Here is a 19,984-nt window from a genome sequence, read left to right on the forward strand (position 1 = left end):
GTTAAGATTTAGCACACGAAGTAATACCAAAAATAATAATACTATTAAGTACAGGTCTTTGGTCCATTGTCCACTGCTAAGATAGTAGATCCCAGGACAGTTATTCTCAGGAGCAAGAATGCGGAGTGGTCCACACACCAAAGCATAAATACCAAAGAGTCTCTAACATTTAAAGTCTCTATCTTTCATTGCTATGAGTAAAACTTAACTAGGTTCCCAATACTTTAAATACTATACATATATTTTGGTATCACTTGTGCACCCTCATCGTTTTCAAATAAAACTTACACATGTTTGACCAATAGATGGCAGTGTCCACATTCATTTGAACTTGCGAGAGGGTGAACCAGTCATAAAGGTATGACAAATTTCATGTATTGTTTTAATTTGTTTTAATTAACTCATGTCTAAGACATGTATAGGAATGTACACAGAGTCCATTGATGTACACATCAAACATATTCATTTGCTTGATTAAAGGAACAGTTTGCCTGAGTGTTGGGTTAGGCTTTACCAATATTTCCTGGAAAAATCAATGTCAGTGGTGGTTTAATTTGGTCTTCTTTTTTGTAGGCACCATATTTTATCTGTCATCATAATCAAGCACAATGCTTTAAAAGTATGGTATCTGAAGAGGACCTCAAGACCCTGTTCTTTATTGACTGGCCAAACAGATGCCATGAAAACATTTTTTTTAATCATAGCAATGACTATGCTTTGATTGGAAGCTAATACAGTAATTGCCACAATTTTAATTTTGATTCATTTTAATTTCAATTCATTTTGTATAATGTTTTATTATTGTTAATAGAGGAATCTTTCAATGCCTGATGTCTTTTTCTGAAGACAGAAACATCTTTTTAACCCAGTTAAAGAACTAACTTTAAGTGTGAACCATCACTACAAAGCTAAAAAAAAAAATGTTGTAGGTAATCCAGGAAAGAGTACTTGTCGCAACCTGTTGAAATACATCACCTCCTTTCACCCTGTGACTTTTAAAGTCGCAACCCAAAAAAGTTAAAATCAAGCGTGACTCTGGTTCAAATTGACAGTAAAACTGTACTATGTTGTTCACATCCTGCACACTTTCTGACCTCCAGCAGCACCGGCCTTCCCTTCACATACACTCATAAAAACCACTTTAGTGAGCCTTTGTGTGTCAGCAGACGGGAGGTTAGCACAAGCACTACTTGACAGAGAGGGGGAGAGACAAGGGAAGGTGGTGGTCGCTGGGAGGGGTGCAGTGGAGGAGGAAATGAGGTCCGGACAGAACATCTTTTCTCAGCGGAGGCAGTGGCTGGAAGCACAGCGGCGGGTGTCTGTTCTTGAGCTGTAGGTGAGGATCAGGAGGTGTTTGTTGCCACAGTTCACAAGCAGGGCCCCCTGACAGCCCCGTTTGATGTGGTCGACCCCTGTCGACGGCTGGCTCTTTGCGCCGACGTGACAGTCATTGCCTGGTGAGTGACTGTCAATGCCCCTACCAACAAAAGAGGAGACAGGCTTTCATGGGGCCTGATAATACCCAGGCCACGACGAGGCCGCCATTCTCACGTACTTTGATCATGGGGATTCTTTTGCACACCTTTGTAGGGGCTGCCTTATTTGTTGAACAGACGGAGAGTAGGCTGTTGTTGAAACAGCTTCACCTGGCCAGGGAGATGCTTCTCTGTGAGATTTTTTGAGCACAGCTAAAATGCCTTTTTGACACGAGTCTGACGGTTTGTCTGAACCTGCTGAGCGTACATGCAGGGGTGAACCGATTACCCCTGGTGATGACGTACTGAATAAATTAGTGCTTTGTTGATGTAACACAGTCTCACAGTAAGACGTTTAGAAAAATCTCCTTTTTTTGTTTTTAATAAAATCTGTTAGTACCCCAGCTGTTGGACCATTGGACAACGTGATTTTTGCACTGAATCTCCTTCACAAGAGTGGAAAACACAGAAAGAGAAATTGATAGAGATCTTTGACCATCACTCTTTGTAAAATCTCTCTGTTTCCTTGATGGAAGACCTGGTGAATTGTTTCTGTATTGATTTGGCCATATAATTTTGCTGCTCAAAGACCCACTGAAAAACTAATTTCTAAAAATCTAGTCTACAATCACAGATCCTACACTCTACTTAACAGAGGATGTGAGGTAATTTATTTATTTTTTTATAAATTCATGATTTGTTGAACACCTAACCAAGGTGAATGGTATTTTTTTTCTTCCCTTACCATTCTGGTTGCGTAAAATTAAATGATAAAAAAAAAAAAAGCCTTGTTAGCTGGTACGCATTGTTATGTGTACCAGCGAGAGAAATAGTAACTTACTTGGCTGCCACAGATTTGCATTTTATGATCGTTTATAATAACTGAGTCATCTAATCATATGATTACCAACTCAAAGGGCAGCTCGTGTAAGCTGCTGTGAACAATGTTGACTTTATTTGCGGAGTGAAAAAATGCAGAGTCAGCATTTTCAAATAGTTCACCTAACAACCTCGTCTGTCTGTCTGTCTGTCTGTCTGTCTGTCTCTGCTTCCTTGTGCTTTATATAGAAAAGATTATCTGTCCACACAGGTGTAAATTGTTTTTCAAGTCTTTCTATCAGATGCTTGGACCTTTGCTTGTTATCTTGCTAAGAGCTGCACTTACATCTCTCAAAACTCCGTTAGCATCTGAAAGATAATTCGCTTATCACAACACTGCTAACAATGAACAATGATTGTGAAGCAGGACATGCAAATGTCATCAGCAGGTCCAAACCGTGGTGGTCTTGTCAGTTCCTTCAACTACATCCGTTTGTTTAGCAGCCAATCACAACTAGAGATATCTATCCACACCTGTGCTTTGGTCTGAACTGATCTACCTGGCGCTGTTAAGATCACAAAACAATAACTGCATAATAATCACTGATTTTACATAAAATAGGCTGTTTCTTGAATTATATGACTTTGGTATATTGTTTGCATAGGCACAATGTATGCATGTGGAAAAGTATTTATTGAAAAAGGAAAATGTTTGCTAAAAGATGGTGAAATCCAAGTAGCTATGTTAAAAGGCAGCAGTCCAAGGGTACAAAGTTAGAAAAACAGCAAGAGAAAAAGCAAGACAAGTATTTCGCAGGAACAGAAAACAATTAATAATAGGGAGCTTTTACTGAGGGATTGTCCGTGCTAGGAAGGAGGTCAAGTTTCAGATCCTTTTGAAGACTTTGATGATACAAAACAGGCCTCATTATAGAGATATTATCTCTATTCAGATACTTACAGAGCTGCTTCGATCCCTGCTGGGAAAGATTAGGTTCCTCGACTCGAGAACATCCTCCTTTGGGTGCCTGGCTCTCTGCATGCCTTTCTCTGTTCACGACACACCCACATTACACAGGTCAACACAAATCAGTTCACAGCAGCAAAGCTCAACAAAACTCACTAGATACAGATTTATCACATCCCAATTATTCTTGTAAGAGTGGGGAAAAAGGAGTCAAATGGTTGGTCAATTAACTAGATATTACTAACAAACCAACAATGATGTTGTCTTTTGTCGACCATTGTCCACAAAAACAAAATTTGTCCGGGTTTAAAAATATTTTGGACAGTGTATAATATTTTATTCTTTCTTCTATTCAGTTCAGTCCAGTTTACTGGGGCCTCCACAACTATTTGCACCTCCTGTAAAGAGATATGAGTGGATAGCCCTAGTAGAGGATTCAACATGGTAGCTGTTGCAATTAAGTGTTTGGGACAGAACTGTGAAAACTGTTTAAAACAGCACCACTATTTTGCAGTGTGATTTTATTGACAACCATTAGTAACATTAATATTCCTATCAAAGTAACTATTGTGCTACTTTAAAGAATATGGTACACACATTACAGTTCAGACACTGGTAAGGTAATAATTAAGAAATATTTGTATATCAGACCTAGGCCGTGAGAATGAGGCCGTGATATCAAATGTAATCTTGTGTTTATGCTTCTACAGCTGTATGTTCATAAATCTCTAAAGAATATTCAACCTTAAGATCTGCAGCCACTTCCGTACTGTGAGATATGGATTTCTTTTTCTTTCAATGTAAGGCACTTCCTTTTTGAGTTATAAACTAAAGTGTGTGACATACATTTCTTTGCAGGTTACAAATGTGCACTTTAGGTGATGGGAACTTGACAAGATAGTTTATGTACCACATGTCTTGATCACGAAAGTAAGCGAAAGGCTGTTATTTACAACATCAGAGCGTAGCACTGTAAAACAGCAGGATGTTGCATGTTAAGACATTGAGAGAAAAGGGACACATAAGACACTTGTCTATGGTCTGGCACTGAGCTCAGAGCCCAAACATTTGCTTCTAAGACACCACAATGCAATCTGCTGCCACATCTGACATTCACATGAGGCCCAAACTTCGTCGATGACCTCAGAAAGCTCTTCATTTTGCAAAGAGATTTTAAGTACATAGAAGGATATGTGATTTTAATTACAAGAAACTATCAAAGAAGAAACAACTGTGTCTTCTGTAGCTCAATTTTCCTCTGTTTCTCTTGTTCCTACTCTATGTGTTGTTTTTCTACAATTACCATTTTCACAGTGAAGGCACAAAGCAACAGATGATTTTATACCTTATGAATCTTTTTATTATTAAATTTTTTTAAACACACCACGCAGAACTGGGGGACATATATAAGGTCAGATATTTAAAGTTTTTGATTGATAAATGTCGATAGACAATTGATCTCATTGCAAAACTTACATTAAGGCAGAAATGGCACCAAGTATATTCACTTTTAAAAACACAATATTATTTCCAGTTGGAATAGGTGGCATCAAACTAACCAACTAACTTGGTTATCCCAGGCTAACCAATAAAATTGAGCACTTTTGAAATATCCATTCTAGACAAGATGTCACTTGTCAGTTGGACCATGATAATAGGGAGATGAGCTTCATTCAAAATAAAAAAAAATGGTGCTTAAATGGCCTTAAAAGATTGCATCAAATACACACCATGTTTATGAAGTCATGCTGTCATAATTTGAGCTTAAGATCCTAAACAAATTTTTGGAACTTTCCCTTTTGGGAGCATCAAGTCGTCCAGGTTCTAAAACAGCAAAAGCCTCAGACCATTTCACTGCAGTACGATGTTCTTTTGCTGAAATTCTGGGTTTGTTGTATGTCGGCTGTCATGGAACATGTGAAGAAGTCTTGATAATCGTCCAGATGTTGTTTTTTTTGCTGAATGTGACAGATTGGTTTATTGGTATTTGTGTTATTTTTGGTTTTCAAGGTGTAGGGCTTTGAGGCTCCTATTCTTGCTTAATCCTTGTCTTGTTGTTGAATCATGAACACTAACCTTGTGGGTGGGTCATTGATATGCTATTATGGTCATTTTGATGTCATAGATTCTGTCACTCACCTTGAATTTCTCTTTATCAGGACAAAATGTCTTGTTTTACGAGATCTTCTTGCGTTCCTTGCACTGTCGACAGGTTCTATGTACCAGATTTTTTTTAAGTGGCTTATCAAGTCAATTCATTGGATCCCCAAGAAGCACACCATCACAGGGTTGAATGACTAGAGCCCTATCACCCTTACGCCTGTGGTCATGAACTCCTTTGAGCGACTGGAGTTGAAAAGTTTGAAGGACATCACAGACCCCCTGCTGTTTGTTTACTGAGCAAAGAGGTTAGCAGACAATGCAATCATTTTGGGGCCGCACTTCATCCTGCGAACAGGATCCTGTTTGTGGACTTCAGCTCGGCCTTTAACAACATCAACCCAGGCATCGTCCACCAGAAGCTAATCTTGTTAACAGGACCAAGGTCCACCTTGTCAGTGGCTCACCAGTTTCCGGAGTGACTAGCATAAGCAGAAGAGACTAGGAAGCACCTTCTTCAGCACAGAAGAACCATCAGCACCACTGCTCATAATGAATACTTAAACGTACCCAAATCAATACCATACAAATTTGCACTAAATGTTGCTTTTTCTTTTGTAAAATCACTGTATATTTTCATATAAACTAAACATTTTTTATTTTTATTTCCCTTCTCATATATGTATATTTAACAGATCTTCATTAAAAGCAATTTGGAAGTGATATAAACATTGCTTCTTTTTCTTTGTTTGATGATCTGAAATTTTCAAATGTGACCGAAATACAAAAACAGAATACATCCGTAAAGGTACAAACACCACTGTAAATAAGGGTAAACAATTTTTAGTAAAAAAAAAATAAAAAACACATGACTGGTCTCTTTCTCTGTCCTCTTTTCTTTATCTGAATGGCTAAAGGTTAGATATAATATAGATGGAACAGCAGGTCTGTGGAAGTGGTTAAAATGCTTAAACAGTGTAAAGCTGTTTTCACACTCAAAAGCATTTCTAATGCTGGACAAACAGGACCCAAAAGTGGTACTTGCAAGTCAAACCAGCCCCCCTCGAAATAAAAGATGATTTATAAAGCTCACAAATGAATTTTTGCAGCTCTTGTTTTGTATTTCACAAAAATATGCATGTGAAAGAAATTAAGGCGTATAACTTGTTAAATTAGAAACGAAATGAAATAAGACAATCTGAATTTCTTTGCTTAGCTTATGGGTAATTTGTTTTTCTACATTTACTTGAAAGATGACATAACGCTTAACAGGATTAAACAGGCTGGCCGTACATCACTGCCTCGACCTAATCAGGATTATTAAACAGCTTGTAAAAAAACAGACAAGAGTGTGGGAAGTCACAGAAAATGTGTTTTTCATTTCCATCCCGCTCTGCTAAATTAAATGGTAAAGATCAGAGGGGGTGTTTCATTGAAATATTAACACAGGTGATCAAAACGTCTCTCCGGCATCCTCTGGAATAGCTCTGCTAACACTTCTTCAACCTGCAACAGGGAACCTGCTCTGTGTCTCTGACTGCTTGATGATTTAAACCAGAAGCCGTGAAAAAAAAAAAAAAAAAAAAGCAAAGCATTCCCTTAATTTGTCCCATATGCCTAAAGAGAAGAAATGAGCATGAAGGTGTCAAAAAAAAGCTGCCTCCTAGCTGGCTTAGGGTCTGTTATGAGACAGTAATGGAGATGATTTGCTACAAAATGCCTCACATCAAGGGGACATGGCGGAGGTCATGAGATGGAACCGAGGCTTTCTAAGTTTTTCCAGGTGTTTGTGACCATGAAAGGGCAAAAATACGTGTTTCTCACACAGTGAAGTCCTCTGAGAGGAGACTACTGAAAGGGGACGATACTTGGTTCAAACTTTCTCATTTGTATGAAATTGCAGTGAATGGGCGCAGTGGCCTCCATCCCCCCACCCCTTCTCCTTTCAACCCCCTAGACGCTGGCCCTGCCCAGGATAAAATTCACGACGGCTCAGCCAGTGCCGGCACAGGGGAGATGGCTGACTGACTGCACACAGCAGAGCATGAGGCCGGTAGCTTACTGCTTCGCTGCCCTATGCTAGCGCTCACACACACTCACTGGCTTCTGCTCACCCTGACACACACACACACACACACACACACACACCCACGCACACACACACACACACACACACACGCACACACACACACACACACGCACACTTTCCTCCCTCTCTCACTGTCGCAGACTCACACTGGTTCGTTCCCTCCCATACTTGCTGCCTCTCTATTTCCCTCAGTATCACACACACACACACACACGCACGCACACACACACATGGGAGCACACACACAGAGTCAGTCACCGGCAACTCTCATTCAACTCTCTCTCAGCCACGGGTCAGCAGCTCAGACAGGCAACTTGTTTCTATCCAGCTGGAAAGAGCAGAGCAGCGCAAGGTGCACACACACACACGCACACACATAAAGATATACACTCATCCATTTGGACTAAACTCAAGAATTACCCACGTTTATCCTTAAATATCCTTGGACTGTATCTACAGACCACTGAAGAAGAATTCAGTGCAGGGAGGCACCGGAAGGATCTGTGTCAAAGATGGACTTGAGAGAGTGGACTTCTTGTCAGGAGCAGAACGTGTGATTTCAACGCTGAAGATGACAACCAGAGAGACTTGCTTTCAACCCAAAGCGGAGACTGACTATCAGTGACATCCAGAGGATCTGTTGTGATTACCATTCCCCTCCCTTCGCTGTCCAGGACTCCCACCCTCCACACTGACATCTCTTGATCACCAGCATGCCTACAGCTTGCACAAGGTGCACCTTGGGAGCCTAACCCACCATGTGCAGATGGATGACATCCGCAGCTCATCTTTGCCCTGAACTTACCCTGAGAACAGCCACCACCGCCTCCTCCACTGGGACGTTCATCCCTCTGCCCAGTGCATCCTCCTTTGCCCTGGCATGCCTCACCCTGCTCTTGGTCACCGCTGGCACCGGAGCCTGTCCTCCTCGAGCAGGGCATGAACCCCTCCAGGGGCTGGGGAGCGGCACCAACTGTTCATGGACTTTGGAAAGGCACACTCGTAGTTACAATCACCTGGAAGGTGACGTCAGACTGCGGCGGCTTTATTCTGCCAACAAGTTCTTCCTCTGCATTGACAAAACAGGAAAAGTGGATGGCACCCGGCGGAAAAACTATGCTGACAGTAAGTAGCTTCTGAATTTAGTGTCAGTGCACCCTGTGACATCTCTGCCTTTATTGCTGAACTTTGTGATTGATTTTATAGTTCATGGGAATCTCCAAAGATTATATTACCAGTGAGCTATTTCTGTGTGTTTGGAGCATGGGAGAGGCGTTGCTAAGTGAGAAGGGAATACCCTTGTGTGAAAATGGACTAATGGGAGCACAGACACTGAGGAAAGACATTGCGCATCAGTTGGTGTGGTGCATTAGGGCTGGAAAAAAGTCTCAGTGTTACTGACAATTAACTTGTCAGAAGTGTGGTGAAAGTGCGTCAGGTCTTAAGTAAGTAGGTTTAAACCACAGCATAGTTTTTGAGAACTATAACCCAGATTAGATTTGTAGATTACAAGTTATCCTCTTGGTAAGCATCCTAATTTGTGCATGTAGGTAGGTTTTTTCATAAACCTCTTCCCCAAGTGCACACAGTGCATTTCCAAAGCATCTCCAATCAGCTCACACATGTAAATACTGCAAGTCATCAAACTGAATGTGCAGTAAAGATGCAACTTAAAAAAATGCTATGGTTACAGGTAAGTGTCCAGCTTCATCAGTGTGCTACATTGCATCTATAAACCATGTATAAACATACCAGTCCATCTCCAGGTATGTTGACAGACAGGCAGAGCTAAATAATTAAAAAAAACAGAAGATGCAATAGACTTTTTTTTTCTGTCATTTTGACATAATCTATTTCCACACTGAGCCATCACAAATCAAGCAGATGAATACATGTAACCTTTTCTCCACAGTGACAAAAATCACTGACTGTGGCCTCAGTAACTACATGTAAACAATGAAATTTAATGATTGTACTTAAATTATGAATGCTTAACCTGCTTTTACCTGAACGCCCGGTATCAAAAACTTCCTTTTGGTTTACTTGGAACTCTATTGTGCACCCTATTATAGGTAATCAAATGTTTCAAGTGGGATTGCTGCAGAGGTTAGTGCCATGAGGTTTTGGACTTTTGCCTTGGACAGATGATTTCATAAAGCTGTTTTGTTGTTGCTGTGGAGGCTGAATCCACACTCTGCTGTCAGACTGGAATTACAAGCACCACTTCAGCAAACATTTTGAAATCAGGGAACATGTCTCCAGTTGAAATGATCAGAAGTCAGCAATAATCTCTGGTCAAGTGGTTTCCTCATCCTGCAAATACTCGCTTCAGCGAGAGGAAATCTTGAAACATGCATTCCACCTACACCAGGGGTTCAGTCGCATTGGTCTGAGACACGCAGTGGTCACAGATGTGCTCTAAAGCATTCACACTGTCCAAGATACTATCAGCTTCTGGTTAGCAAGATGCACTGAGTATGGTATAGAGGCCAGAGGGGATGTTCAGATACGGAATCGGTTTTGTGATTCAAATATATTTATTGTTTTCAACAGCAAGTTATTGTCAACAGAGCAGCAGAGGCATCAGAACCATCATCAGCATACATTTACATACAACATATTGATCAGTCAGCTAAGTCCAGTCAATGTAGATAGATGTTTACAGCGCTCCGGCCTGGGAGTCTTTATTTGATTGACTTGCTTACCTCTGCTACACACTCTGTGTGCAAAATGGAAAATGTATGCATGACTGCACCAAGTGGCCAGGAGTGTGTACTGCAATCTGCCAATCTGTCAATGTGATTTCAATGTACCCATTTAAAAAATGGTCAAAGGCTAAAAATATTAACTTGACCCCTGATCTTGCGTATACTTTAATATGAATACAAATTGCTCCAGAAAGGCAGTGTGTCACACTCTGTTTCTATTTATTGCCATTCAAATTTTTATATAAACCATTTGAGTCTTACTAAATCTAACGGGTCATTAGCACTGATTAAACCGATCTGTTGAACTCACATAATCGGGCGATTGGTTTGTAGAAAACTGGTTAAGAACATTGGATGTAAAATGGTACCAAATGCCCCTTCTGGTGGTATGATTTGTTCAAAACATCCAGTCAATGACCGACTCTCAGAGATTATTTCAATCTAGAAAAAGTGAAACTGGCCAGGATCTAACAACTCCTTTATTTGGTACAAACTGACTCAAGGACAAGACAGCCTTTTTATTCATCTAATATGTGTGGAAGGCTGGAGCGCAATTTCCAGAATATGGCTCCAGCCTCTTTGCCCGTTTGGTTGTCTGTAACCCCATTTAGCGTCTTCGTGTTACTGTTTTGCCACTTCCTTTTCCTATTGTGTATTGATGACATGTATGGAAAGTTTATTGTATAATTTACTATAAATGTTATATTATTCTCGGAAAGTTTTATATAAAACGCTGCTTAGAGTATTTGCAATACTGATTCTCCAATACTCCGGCTCAGAGTACCAGAGAATACTCAGAGATATCTTGTGGATAATATTTCATATTCTCTTATAGAGGTAAATATGGAAGATAATTACCTCTGATCACACCAAAGAACTCTGAGATGATAAGTGGATAATAGAAATATTATATGAACCATTTATTGTCAAAACTGTTCAAAACGTTCCCTCTGTCGTACCAGAAAAAAAATCTAAAGTGTAAAATTAGAAAACAGCAACGGCGTGAAATGACTAGCAACCTTCCACAGAGCATCCGATAGTTTAACAGTTTTTTCCAAGGAGCTTGATTATGCATTAAGCTGTTTCTCAGTAGCCCATCAATGAACGTCTGTTAAAAGCTGCACAAAGCCAGATGAACTAAAACTGGCCATGATCTGACCTCCCTCTCCATTAGTCATTGGCTGACCGAATGACTGGGTAGTCTTCGGAGAGACATTTTTTGCCTTTGACGGTAATATTTATGTATTTGGTAGTTATTACCTTTTTATACAAGTAGGTGAGTCAGACGTTTTTCCATTCAGCTACTGGGGGAAGAGCAGCTGCTGGGTCGAGCTGACGGGCCAGAGAGTCTGCTTCCACTGTTTCACCGAGCAGACTGGCAAAGACTTGTTAACCTGTCAGGAACAGTCACCTGGCAAAGTCTTTAAAATCCACTAGTAATTGCATAAACTCAAGCTGAGATTAATTACCCCGGTCTTAATTCTGGACCAGGTTGTGACGTTACTCTTTCATCAAAGGAGACTTATGTCAGCTACCGTAGGAAATAATTCCACCTAACTATTAAACAAATTTCAAACTAAACACATTTCGGGAGGACTGTGGGCTGAGCGAACGGGGAAATTTGTCAGATTTGAGAGAGGATAAGAAAAGCGGTTGAGATTTTGGAACTACGGTTTTTCTTCCAAAAATCCTTTACACCTAAGATGTCGAAGTCAACAGGAACCCTTGTCTGTTAACATGTTATTGCATTATAGTCCTCGTCCATTATCTTTTCCTTTACTGGAAAGAATAGATTTTTCTCTGCTCACACAGAGTTAAGGGATGTTTCAGCACCCTGAGCTGAGCACACTGCCAAACAAATGGTCAAGAAGGCTTTACCAAAGTGGAACTTGGAGTTAGTGTGTGGTTGTGCATCTCTATGAGATCTGCTTTAAGACAGATAGGGAGGTTTGCAAACTCAGTAGAGTTTGAAAGTGAAGTCTTTAGCTTGCTCTCACACGCTTGTCAACACCGCTACATTACCGTCTCACCTCCACCCCACTCAGTTTTTCCAGCTCCCAGCACCCTCTCAGGTGCAAAAACAGTTGGAATTAGTCGACAGGCTCTTTGCTAATTGAGGGTGGAAAATATTGTATCAATCCCAGTGGAGCAGGGGCATGGAACAGCTGAGGGAAGAGACGAGAGGGAAGAAAGGCTGACTTAGATGGATGGAGGGATTACAGACTTGGACACAGTTGAAGGGAAATGCAAAACTTGTTTGGCACAGGAGCGTGCTTTTGTGCAACGCTCCTCGGTTCGACTCCAGCAGAAGTCGTGCGCATGATTGCATGAGACTATCAACGTAAGCAGTTTGATAGTCTTTCAAAGAAACCCCCTCAAAGCAGGGACAGAGGGGAGTCTGGAAACCCTTCTTGTGAAGTGATGACATTTCAGCACCGTCGCAAAAAACCTTGAGAGGACAGGCTAACATTTGTAAAATCTCCAAAGTGTTCCAAGAAAAATGTTCTGCCTTGAGAGCACACATGTGGAAATGTACACAGTCACACACTGAAACACAAACACTAACTCCTCCAGATAGCCATTTCTGAAGTTTGTTATCAGAATCAGGCCAGTTGTGAACGCTTTTATCGTAAAGTGTTTGTTAATAAAACCAAATAGATAAAAATCTACAAGGACTAAACATAGATCATAGTCCGTATGATTACAAACTACTTGACTGTACAAGTTACTAAAAATAGATTTTCCGAGCACAAAAGTACAGTTGTTTTAGGTGCCAAAAGGGAGGACTTCGACATGTTTTCTTTTTAACCTATGTCTAAGACGAAAATGAGGAAAAACACACCCAAGTGTTTAGAAAAGCAGCAGAGGCAGGTACACATCATATCCTGTCCAGGGTCATCGGTCACCGGCTGCTAATTAGACTGAGCTGCAACACAACAGCTGCAGTGGCGCGCCCAGCGACGGCTTCATGATCAATTACAACAGTGAATGCTGAGTCAAGTTCCCCTGACAGATGAAATTGTGTATTTCAAACTAAGGCTTGTTTTTACCCATTCTTTCCTTCTGTTTTGTTTCATGGGTCTTTTGCTGGTGGGTCTCTCTCTTTGATTCGTGTTTTTGAAATCCCATTTGAAAAGGTGGCGTGTTGCATTTGGGCGTGTAAGGCTAGTTACATCAAAAGAAATAAGGTCACTCACCCAGGGCCGGCCCAAGGTACGACCAGCCGTTGTAGCTGCTTAGATCCAGCCAGCTGGAATGGTGGCTCCATGAACTTAAATCCATATGGCGCAGAGTATGGTGGCACATTCTTAAGTTCAAATAATTATGTACAGGAGATGCAATAGATATTGAGCAAATTGATATTTTCCTTAGTTTAAATATTGCTGATGGAGTCACGGGCATGAAATTTACACCACATGATTTCAGCAACTCAAATAATTCTCACATACAAAGAAATCAATGCAAATCATCCCATAAATAAAGATATAGTCTACAGGTGTACAGGTGTGAAACACACTTACAGAAATTTCTTTAAAAGTTTACGGAATAACCTTTTTTGTTAATGACACATTCAAAATGCTTCCCATTTGGAGAAACTAGTCCTGCCCACTGCTCAGTTGTGATTTTGAATCATTCTTCTACACAGCTCTCTGTCAGCGCTCCTCGGTTCTTTTACAACTCTTTTAATAATTCTTAAGGCTCTATTTCATATTTCTATCTGAAATCTTATGAGAGACGTCTGGTCTTTGCTGCTTTACAGTAAAACTTATTCTTTCCACTGTCAGATTTTTTTTCTCCAGCAACAAAAGTTTACAAACGCAGCACCAATCACTGGTATTAGCATATTTTGCAACAGTAAGTATTTACTTGTGAATGAATCTTTGTGCAATGTTTTTCCAGTGAGAAAATGTAATCGGCTTTTGATGTTGAAGCAGAAGTTTTTCTATTCTATTTCAATATGTAACTAAAGTCTTAACTTTCTACGTGTTTTTTTTTTTTTCACATAATGTTCTGAATGCTTACTTCCTGTTCTGTTTCAGTTCTTTAAACATGCTTAATTTTTTGCAACAAATCCATTTTAAATTATTTCTGGTTTATCTTGTATGTTGATTTTAACCTCTATACAACTTCTAAATACATTTTTTAAACTTATAAAAGCTTTACAAAAAAAAACTGTAGGAATTGAAATCCTCATAAGTGAAAAAATGAATTCCAGAGGAGTTTCTGCCCAGGGCCTCATTGAACTTTGGACCGGCCCTGCAGCCCCCACAAAGCAGACGTTGCAGAAGTCATCATGGAATTACTTGAGCTCTCTTCTGCCTCTGCAGCTGCTACTTTCACAGCTGGGGTGTGTTGTATTTACCGACTTTCTCGTGATGTGCAACGTGTTCCTTTTTGAAGCACCAGTTTTCCGAGTTTGAGAGCATGTTTGACTTGGAACAAAACCCAAAGGAAAAACCACCACTGCCGCACTGAAATATGTTGTGGAAATGTTTCAAGCCTGTTGTCGGCGGGGGGAAGCTGTCCATCAAACAGAGGAGAAACTAATGTGAATCTTAGCCTCATTAAAGAAGGGAGGAGATTCAGAAACACATCGCTTTGCTCCACTTTATCTCAGAGGAGTCAGAAAGTAAAGAGTTGAGCTAGGAGGAGAAAAATAAAGAGTTGATTATCATTATTAAATTTTAGTTTTCCTTGCACAGGGTTTGTGCAAGAAGAGCATAATTCACTCGAATGAAGTTTGAGTTCTGCGTCCTGCAGATTTTACAAGGGAAAATTCAACTTACTCTTAATACTTTTAAGTGTATCTTATTCAGACCCCTCCTTTCATCTTTGCAAGATTGTCAAATCATAATAAACCCAAGTTAAAAATGAATTATACAATGTAAACAACAATTATCCCCACAACAAAATCCCTTTTTATCATAATATAACATAAAATTAGTTTTAAATTTGTGGTCACCAGCCCATGCCCACCATTTTGTATCACGATCCCACATATTGTCCCTTACATTACTGACTGCACTTTGAAAGTGATGCATTCCTGCAGCAAAGCAACCCGTAGAACATCATATCTGTTCTGCACTGGGTGCAGTGAGGTTCACTCTGCGCTGGCCTCTCATCAGCCATAGCTTAATGTTAATTCTGGTGAAGCTCTGCGGTTCAAAGTACAACAGTTAAGGAGGGAAGCACCTGTCTAAAAAAAAAAAAAAAAGTGCTTTGGTTTGTTGAGTCAAGAGAATATGCATGTTAATGAGGCTAGTTGGAGGACCGGGGCTTGCTCTGCTATGCATTGAGGTGGAAATTAAAGACTAGAAGAGTGCTGGAGTGTTTCCCGTTGCTCATTAGTCATTAAGGTTCTTCTCTGGGTTTGTTTCAACTGTGATGGCGTTTTTGTAAAAATCTCGGACGACAGCAGGGGTAGAAATATCTTTTGAGTTGTGCTTTTCATATAGATCCAAGTTCCTTACTTCTTGTCAAAATCAAATTGACACCTGTCACATTATGCTGAACCTGAAAATCATAATTTAACATCAGTCACACACGGGCGTGGTTGCTGAATAGGAATGCAAAATCCTTCGCACAAATGCATGCCGCTATCACTTTCCTGGGAACTCTGCAGGACAAGAGTGTCAGTGTCAGTCCAATTAGCCCAGAGATCCAAGATCGGTGCCAACTGGTTTCTGTATCCTGAATGGGTTCACAAAATGTAGCAATTAGTAGCTAACAACCTTTAGCATGCGTGGCTCTGGCTCCTCTCTTGAATTTAATGGGTTCATCAGCAGGTTTATAGAGTCTGACTCTGGCCCTGCCAGCTAATTTCTTTATAACATTACACATAGCCATGGATATCCTGTGGGCGTGAAGTTACCACAAAGACTTCACAGTGTCGGTACCTAGCTACGCGAACCCTAAAGCTATTGACCAAAGATGCTTGTGCTGATTTTCTAGAAGCTTGTAAGTAGCAGACAATAACTTCTAAAGCACAATTTAACGTGAATGTCGCTGATTCAAGAGTGAAAGAGAAAAAAGATGGAGGTTTCGCTCTTTGAATTGGGCCAGAAAAAACAAGCCATGTAAGCCTGCCTCGGCATTACAACGCATTCCCGCATGACCAGACTTTGTTTTTTTTGTCCAAAAGCAGCTGCCTTAATGATTTAGGTGCTTTAAACACCAGTGTAACAAGCCGCTGCTAATTACAGTGGTGTAATATAACTCTGAGCATGGTCATAGCCAAGAAGTAAGTTTTGAAATCCAGAGGAGCGAAAGAGAGAGTTTGATGTTTTCCTCAATGGGAGAAATTTGGTGCAATTCTTTGGTAAAAAGGAGAGTTATTTCTATCATTTGGAAACAGCTAACATTACTTCCTGAGCGTTGACTGTCTGCAATGGTTTTCAAATGCTGGTGAAGGACTAAGTCTGCAGACGTGGAAATACACATGGTTATATATGCTGATATAATCCCTCCAGGACCAGTTTAACCCCCAGAAACACTAATGTATATAAACCCTTAAACCTGGCCTTTTGAAAACAGCCGAGCACCTGATTTACACTCACTCTATAATATGGTCCACAGTATCAGGAAGCTGCAATATAAAAATAAAAGCAGACTCTCCCAGGTAGCATACCTGAGCTTCTCCTTTTTTCCAAGGAAAGCTATAAACCACATTTGCACATGGAATTTCAATATACTTCAATCTGTTTTACAAACCTCAGTAAAATATCCCTAGAGGTCTGAAAACCAGGGCAGCTGAAGATGACTGAAAACTTGCTGATTGGCAACAGACTTTTTTTTTCCAACTTCAGACATGCTGACATGTAGTTAATTATGTCATTACACCTAGAGGAAATATTTATCCTGGAGGGAAATTGACTTAATTATAAATAACTCATCCTGCCTTTTCAAACCCCACTCTCAAGTCTTTTGTAGCCTTTTAAGAGTGGCACACAGTGTATCATTTAACAAAGCTTGTCACGCTGAGAGAACAGGAAATGATAGTGGCTCCCATCACACTGCATGACTTGTTGTTGCAGCAGAATCATGTCAGACAAAACACACCAGCCCATCAATAAAAGGATCGCAAGCTAGATGCATCAATGTGTTATAATACTGAGATTAAGTCCTGTTATGAGTTTGAGGTGAAAGTGGGACAAAAGACAGTGGTAGAAAAGCTCATTGCAAAAAAAAAGGATAAATATTAGATGAACACTATAGATATAAATATCAGATAAGCACGCCGCACCTTTTTCTCAAAAACATATCAGACAATTTGGCCAAATTTGGTTGAAGGAGAACTAAATTTCTGGTTGGTGAATCTGTCACAGTAAACAAAGCCCACCAATTTTTTTTATTTGAGGAAAAATACTGACTAACACAAATGGAGTGAATCCTTCTTAAAGGGTTTTCTTGTAGGATTGCCCTATTTGAGTTTATGAACAGGTTCAAAGACACTCTGTAGGGTAATTATCAAGTAAGGGTTAGGGTTTTATCAGGTCTCTGATGTACTCATTGACTTTTATCATGATTTCTTTTAAATGCTAGAAAATATGTTGCCATGATGATTGACATTGGCCCCTGGCGAAACATTCGAGACAAATACCTCATCCAGCCAAATTCAAGACGGGTTTAAAACTGTTCATAGAAAAACATAAATAAATAAATGGTTCTTTTAAAAAGTTATCCAGTTACAAACTAAGGCTCCAAAATCCACTAGGTGACATGATGGCTGTGTGGAAAGGCCAGTTATTCAACTAAATCAGCAAGTATTTGAACCAGTGAAACTCTTGAACAAGTCAAGACTGGGGGAAAATCTTTTGGAAACCGAGAGTCTGAAACATGCTTTTGTAGCTCCCTCTACCCCCCAAAATATATTATATATGCTTACCTCATAATTTGAAACTTTCCCCACGTTTAATAAGAACAAATGACATTGCAACATATGTGTCAGAGAAAATAAGGAACAGCCAGTCTAATGCGAGTCCTGGCACACCAACAGACCTCTGAACCAGATTACACAAACCCAGACACACCTGCTTTTTATCTCTGAGGCCATTTCACTAAATGAACATGAGCAGGATGTAAGTATCATGTCAGAGCACAGACTGTGAGTCCTTGTGCATTCTGAATGCATGTGTCTGTGTTTATCCTTGTGCCATTGCGGGAGCACAAAATAAACCCTAAACTGAAAAAGATGTGCATTTCTGTTCCCTAAAGGCTAATATGAACCAGGCCTTACCATGGGCTGGGCTTAGGCACGTCCGTGTTTGTGTGTTTGCGTGCACGCTGACACGTGTGGGCCTGTGTTTATATGTGTGTTTTTCTCGTCTGGGAGGCCATGCTCCTCATTACAACTCAGAGGGTGGCACAAAGCAGTGACAGAGGCAGCGCACAGTGCATTTTATATCTCAGGCCGTTGTCTGTTAATTCTCACTTTGTGGTTCCAGCACTACAACTACAACACCTACTTTATATTGAAAGAAAGAAGAGATCAATAGATTGACAATCAATAGATTGATGGTCTAAAGAGCTGCAAATGACTCCTTGGAGTTTTCTCAATGACTCTTAGAAGCTTTGGCTGTTTTCAGATCTATTTTTCTTGTTATCAGATTGGAAACTACATGTTTTTTCTTGACGCAATTTTCTACAAACATCAAACATCCCATAGCACAAAATGATGTCTGTCCTCTTTTTGCAAAACAGCCGTTTTTTTAACAATAGATTAGATAAGTTGTCTTTTTACAAATAGTTGTGTAACATGTGTTGCTCTAAACAAGTTATCAATTTGCTTTTTCAGTGCACACCACAGTTTAGAATTTTATTTATAAAAGAAAAAAAATAAATGAAACCATGTATCATTTCCATCTTCTCTACAATTACGATCTCCCTTTTGTTACTCTATCACATAAAATTTCAAATAAAATACAGGAGACTGAAAAGATCAGGAGGTATGAATACTTTGCCACACACAGTACCCGATCAGACACTCTGTCTTCCACTGTCTCCATTTCCCATCTCTCCTCCCCTGGAGTGGATAGGATTAGGGTCAGGGCCCTTTGGCCAGTGGAGCAAATGACAGCTTTGGCAGGAACCTGATTTCACTCTTGTGCCTTCTGTCAACTGCTCTATGCCCATCTCATTTTAATAATGTAAATATGGGGCAAGTTCAGGCCACAGACAATATTCTGTGTCCTGCTGCTCAGTCACTGGAAACTCTCTGCGCACCTGAGCCACACATGTGCATATATTTAAAGTCCGATGGGTATACAGGTTTGCAGGACTCTGCAAACTAAACCGGATTTAATTTACCTTATGGTTGCTTTTGAACGGTACTACATACAGACAAAAACCCGAAACACTTTGCAGAGTTAAAAGCTCACAACGCACTAGTGGGATTTTGACTTTTATGGGAATGTCAGGAAATACAAATGCATCCACACTGACACAAGGAACTTTGATTTTGAACTATCATTGTGACTTTAAGTATCTGTTTACTTGTCTATTAGAGACCAAAATCAGATTCTCTATTGTGGTATGTGTGGTGAATAAACATCCCAAGTAGTTTAAATGTTACTGAAATAGTAATATGTGGCTTTCTTGAATTTTATGTAATGGGTTTATTTATTTGGGTCTATTTAAATTAAAGCCGAAATCCTGTTACTGCCATTTTTTTTTTTTTTTGCTGTACCACAGTATTGGTAAGTGGTCTGAATAGGGAGCCATGAGGGACTCCACGTGTTTTTTATGTGCTCAGATTTGGAATTAATTATATAATAAATGAATTAAGAATAGGGAACAGCATCTTAAATGTTTTGGGTTAAAAAACTAC

General features: G+C 40.0%; 1 protein-coding gene and 1 long non-coding RNA gene across 3 annotated transcripts in view; one reads left to right on the forward strand and one right to left on the reverse strand.

Moving 5' to 3' along the window:
• On the reverse strand, positions 1-8,343 carry LOC108166207 (uncharacterized). The gene is made up of 3 exons (XR_001776494.1): positions 8,256-8,343; positions 3,256-3,344; positions 1-1,477 (listed from the first exon to the last, which is right to left on the reverse strand). It is a non-coding gene; the product is annotated as an uncharacterized LOC108166207 (long non-coding RNA).
• The window catches only part of fgf22 (fibroblast growth factor 22), a 24,357-nt gene continuing 11,727 nt past the window's right edge, over positions 7,355-19,984 (forward strand). Inside the window, exons 1-2 of one of the 2 annotated variants that reach the window (XM_008407209.2) lie at positions 7,355-7,802; positions 7,910-8,575. In XM_008407209.2, coding sequence (XP_008405431.1) covers positions 8,209-8,575 — 367 coding nt within the window. In that variant the 5' untranslated portion in view covers positions 7,355-7,802; positions 7,910-8,208. Of the gene's footprint in view, positions 8,576-19,984 lie in introns of both variants that reach the window. The other variant, XM_008407208.2, reaches the window with a different exon arrangement.

This window comes from Poecilia reticulata, linkage group LG4 (assembly GCF_000633615.1).
Source record: "Poecilia reticulata strain Guanapo linkage group LG4, Guppy_female_1.0+MT, whole genome shotgun sequence".
NCBI lineage: Eukaryota > Metazoa > Chordata > Actinopteri > Cyprinodontiformes > Poeciliidae > Poecilia > Poecilia reticulata.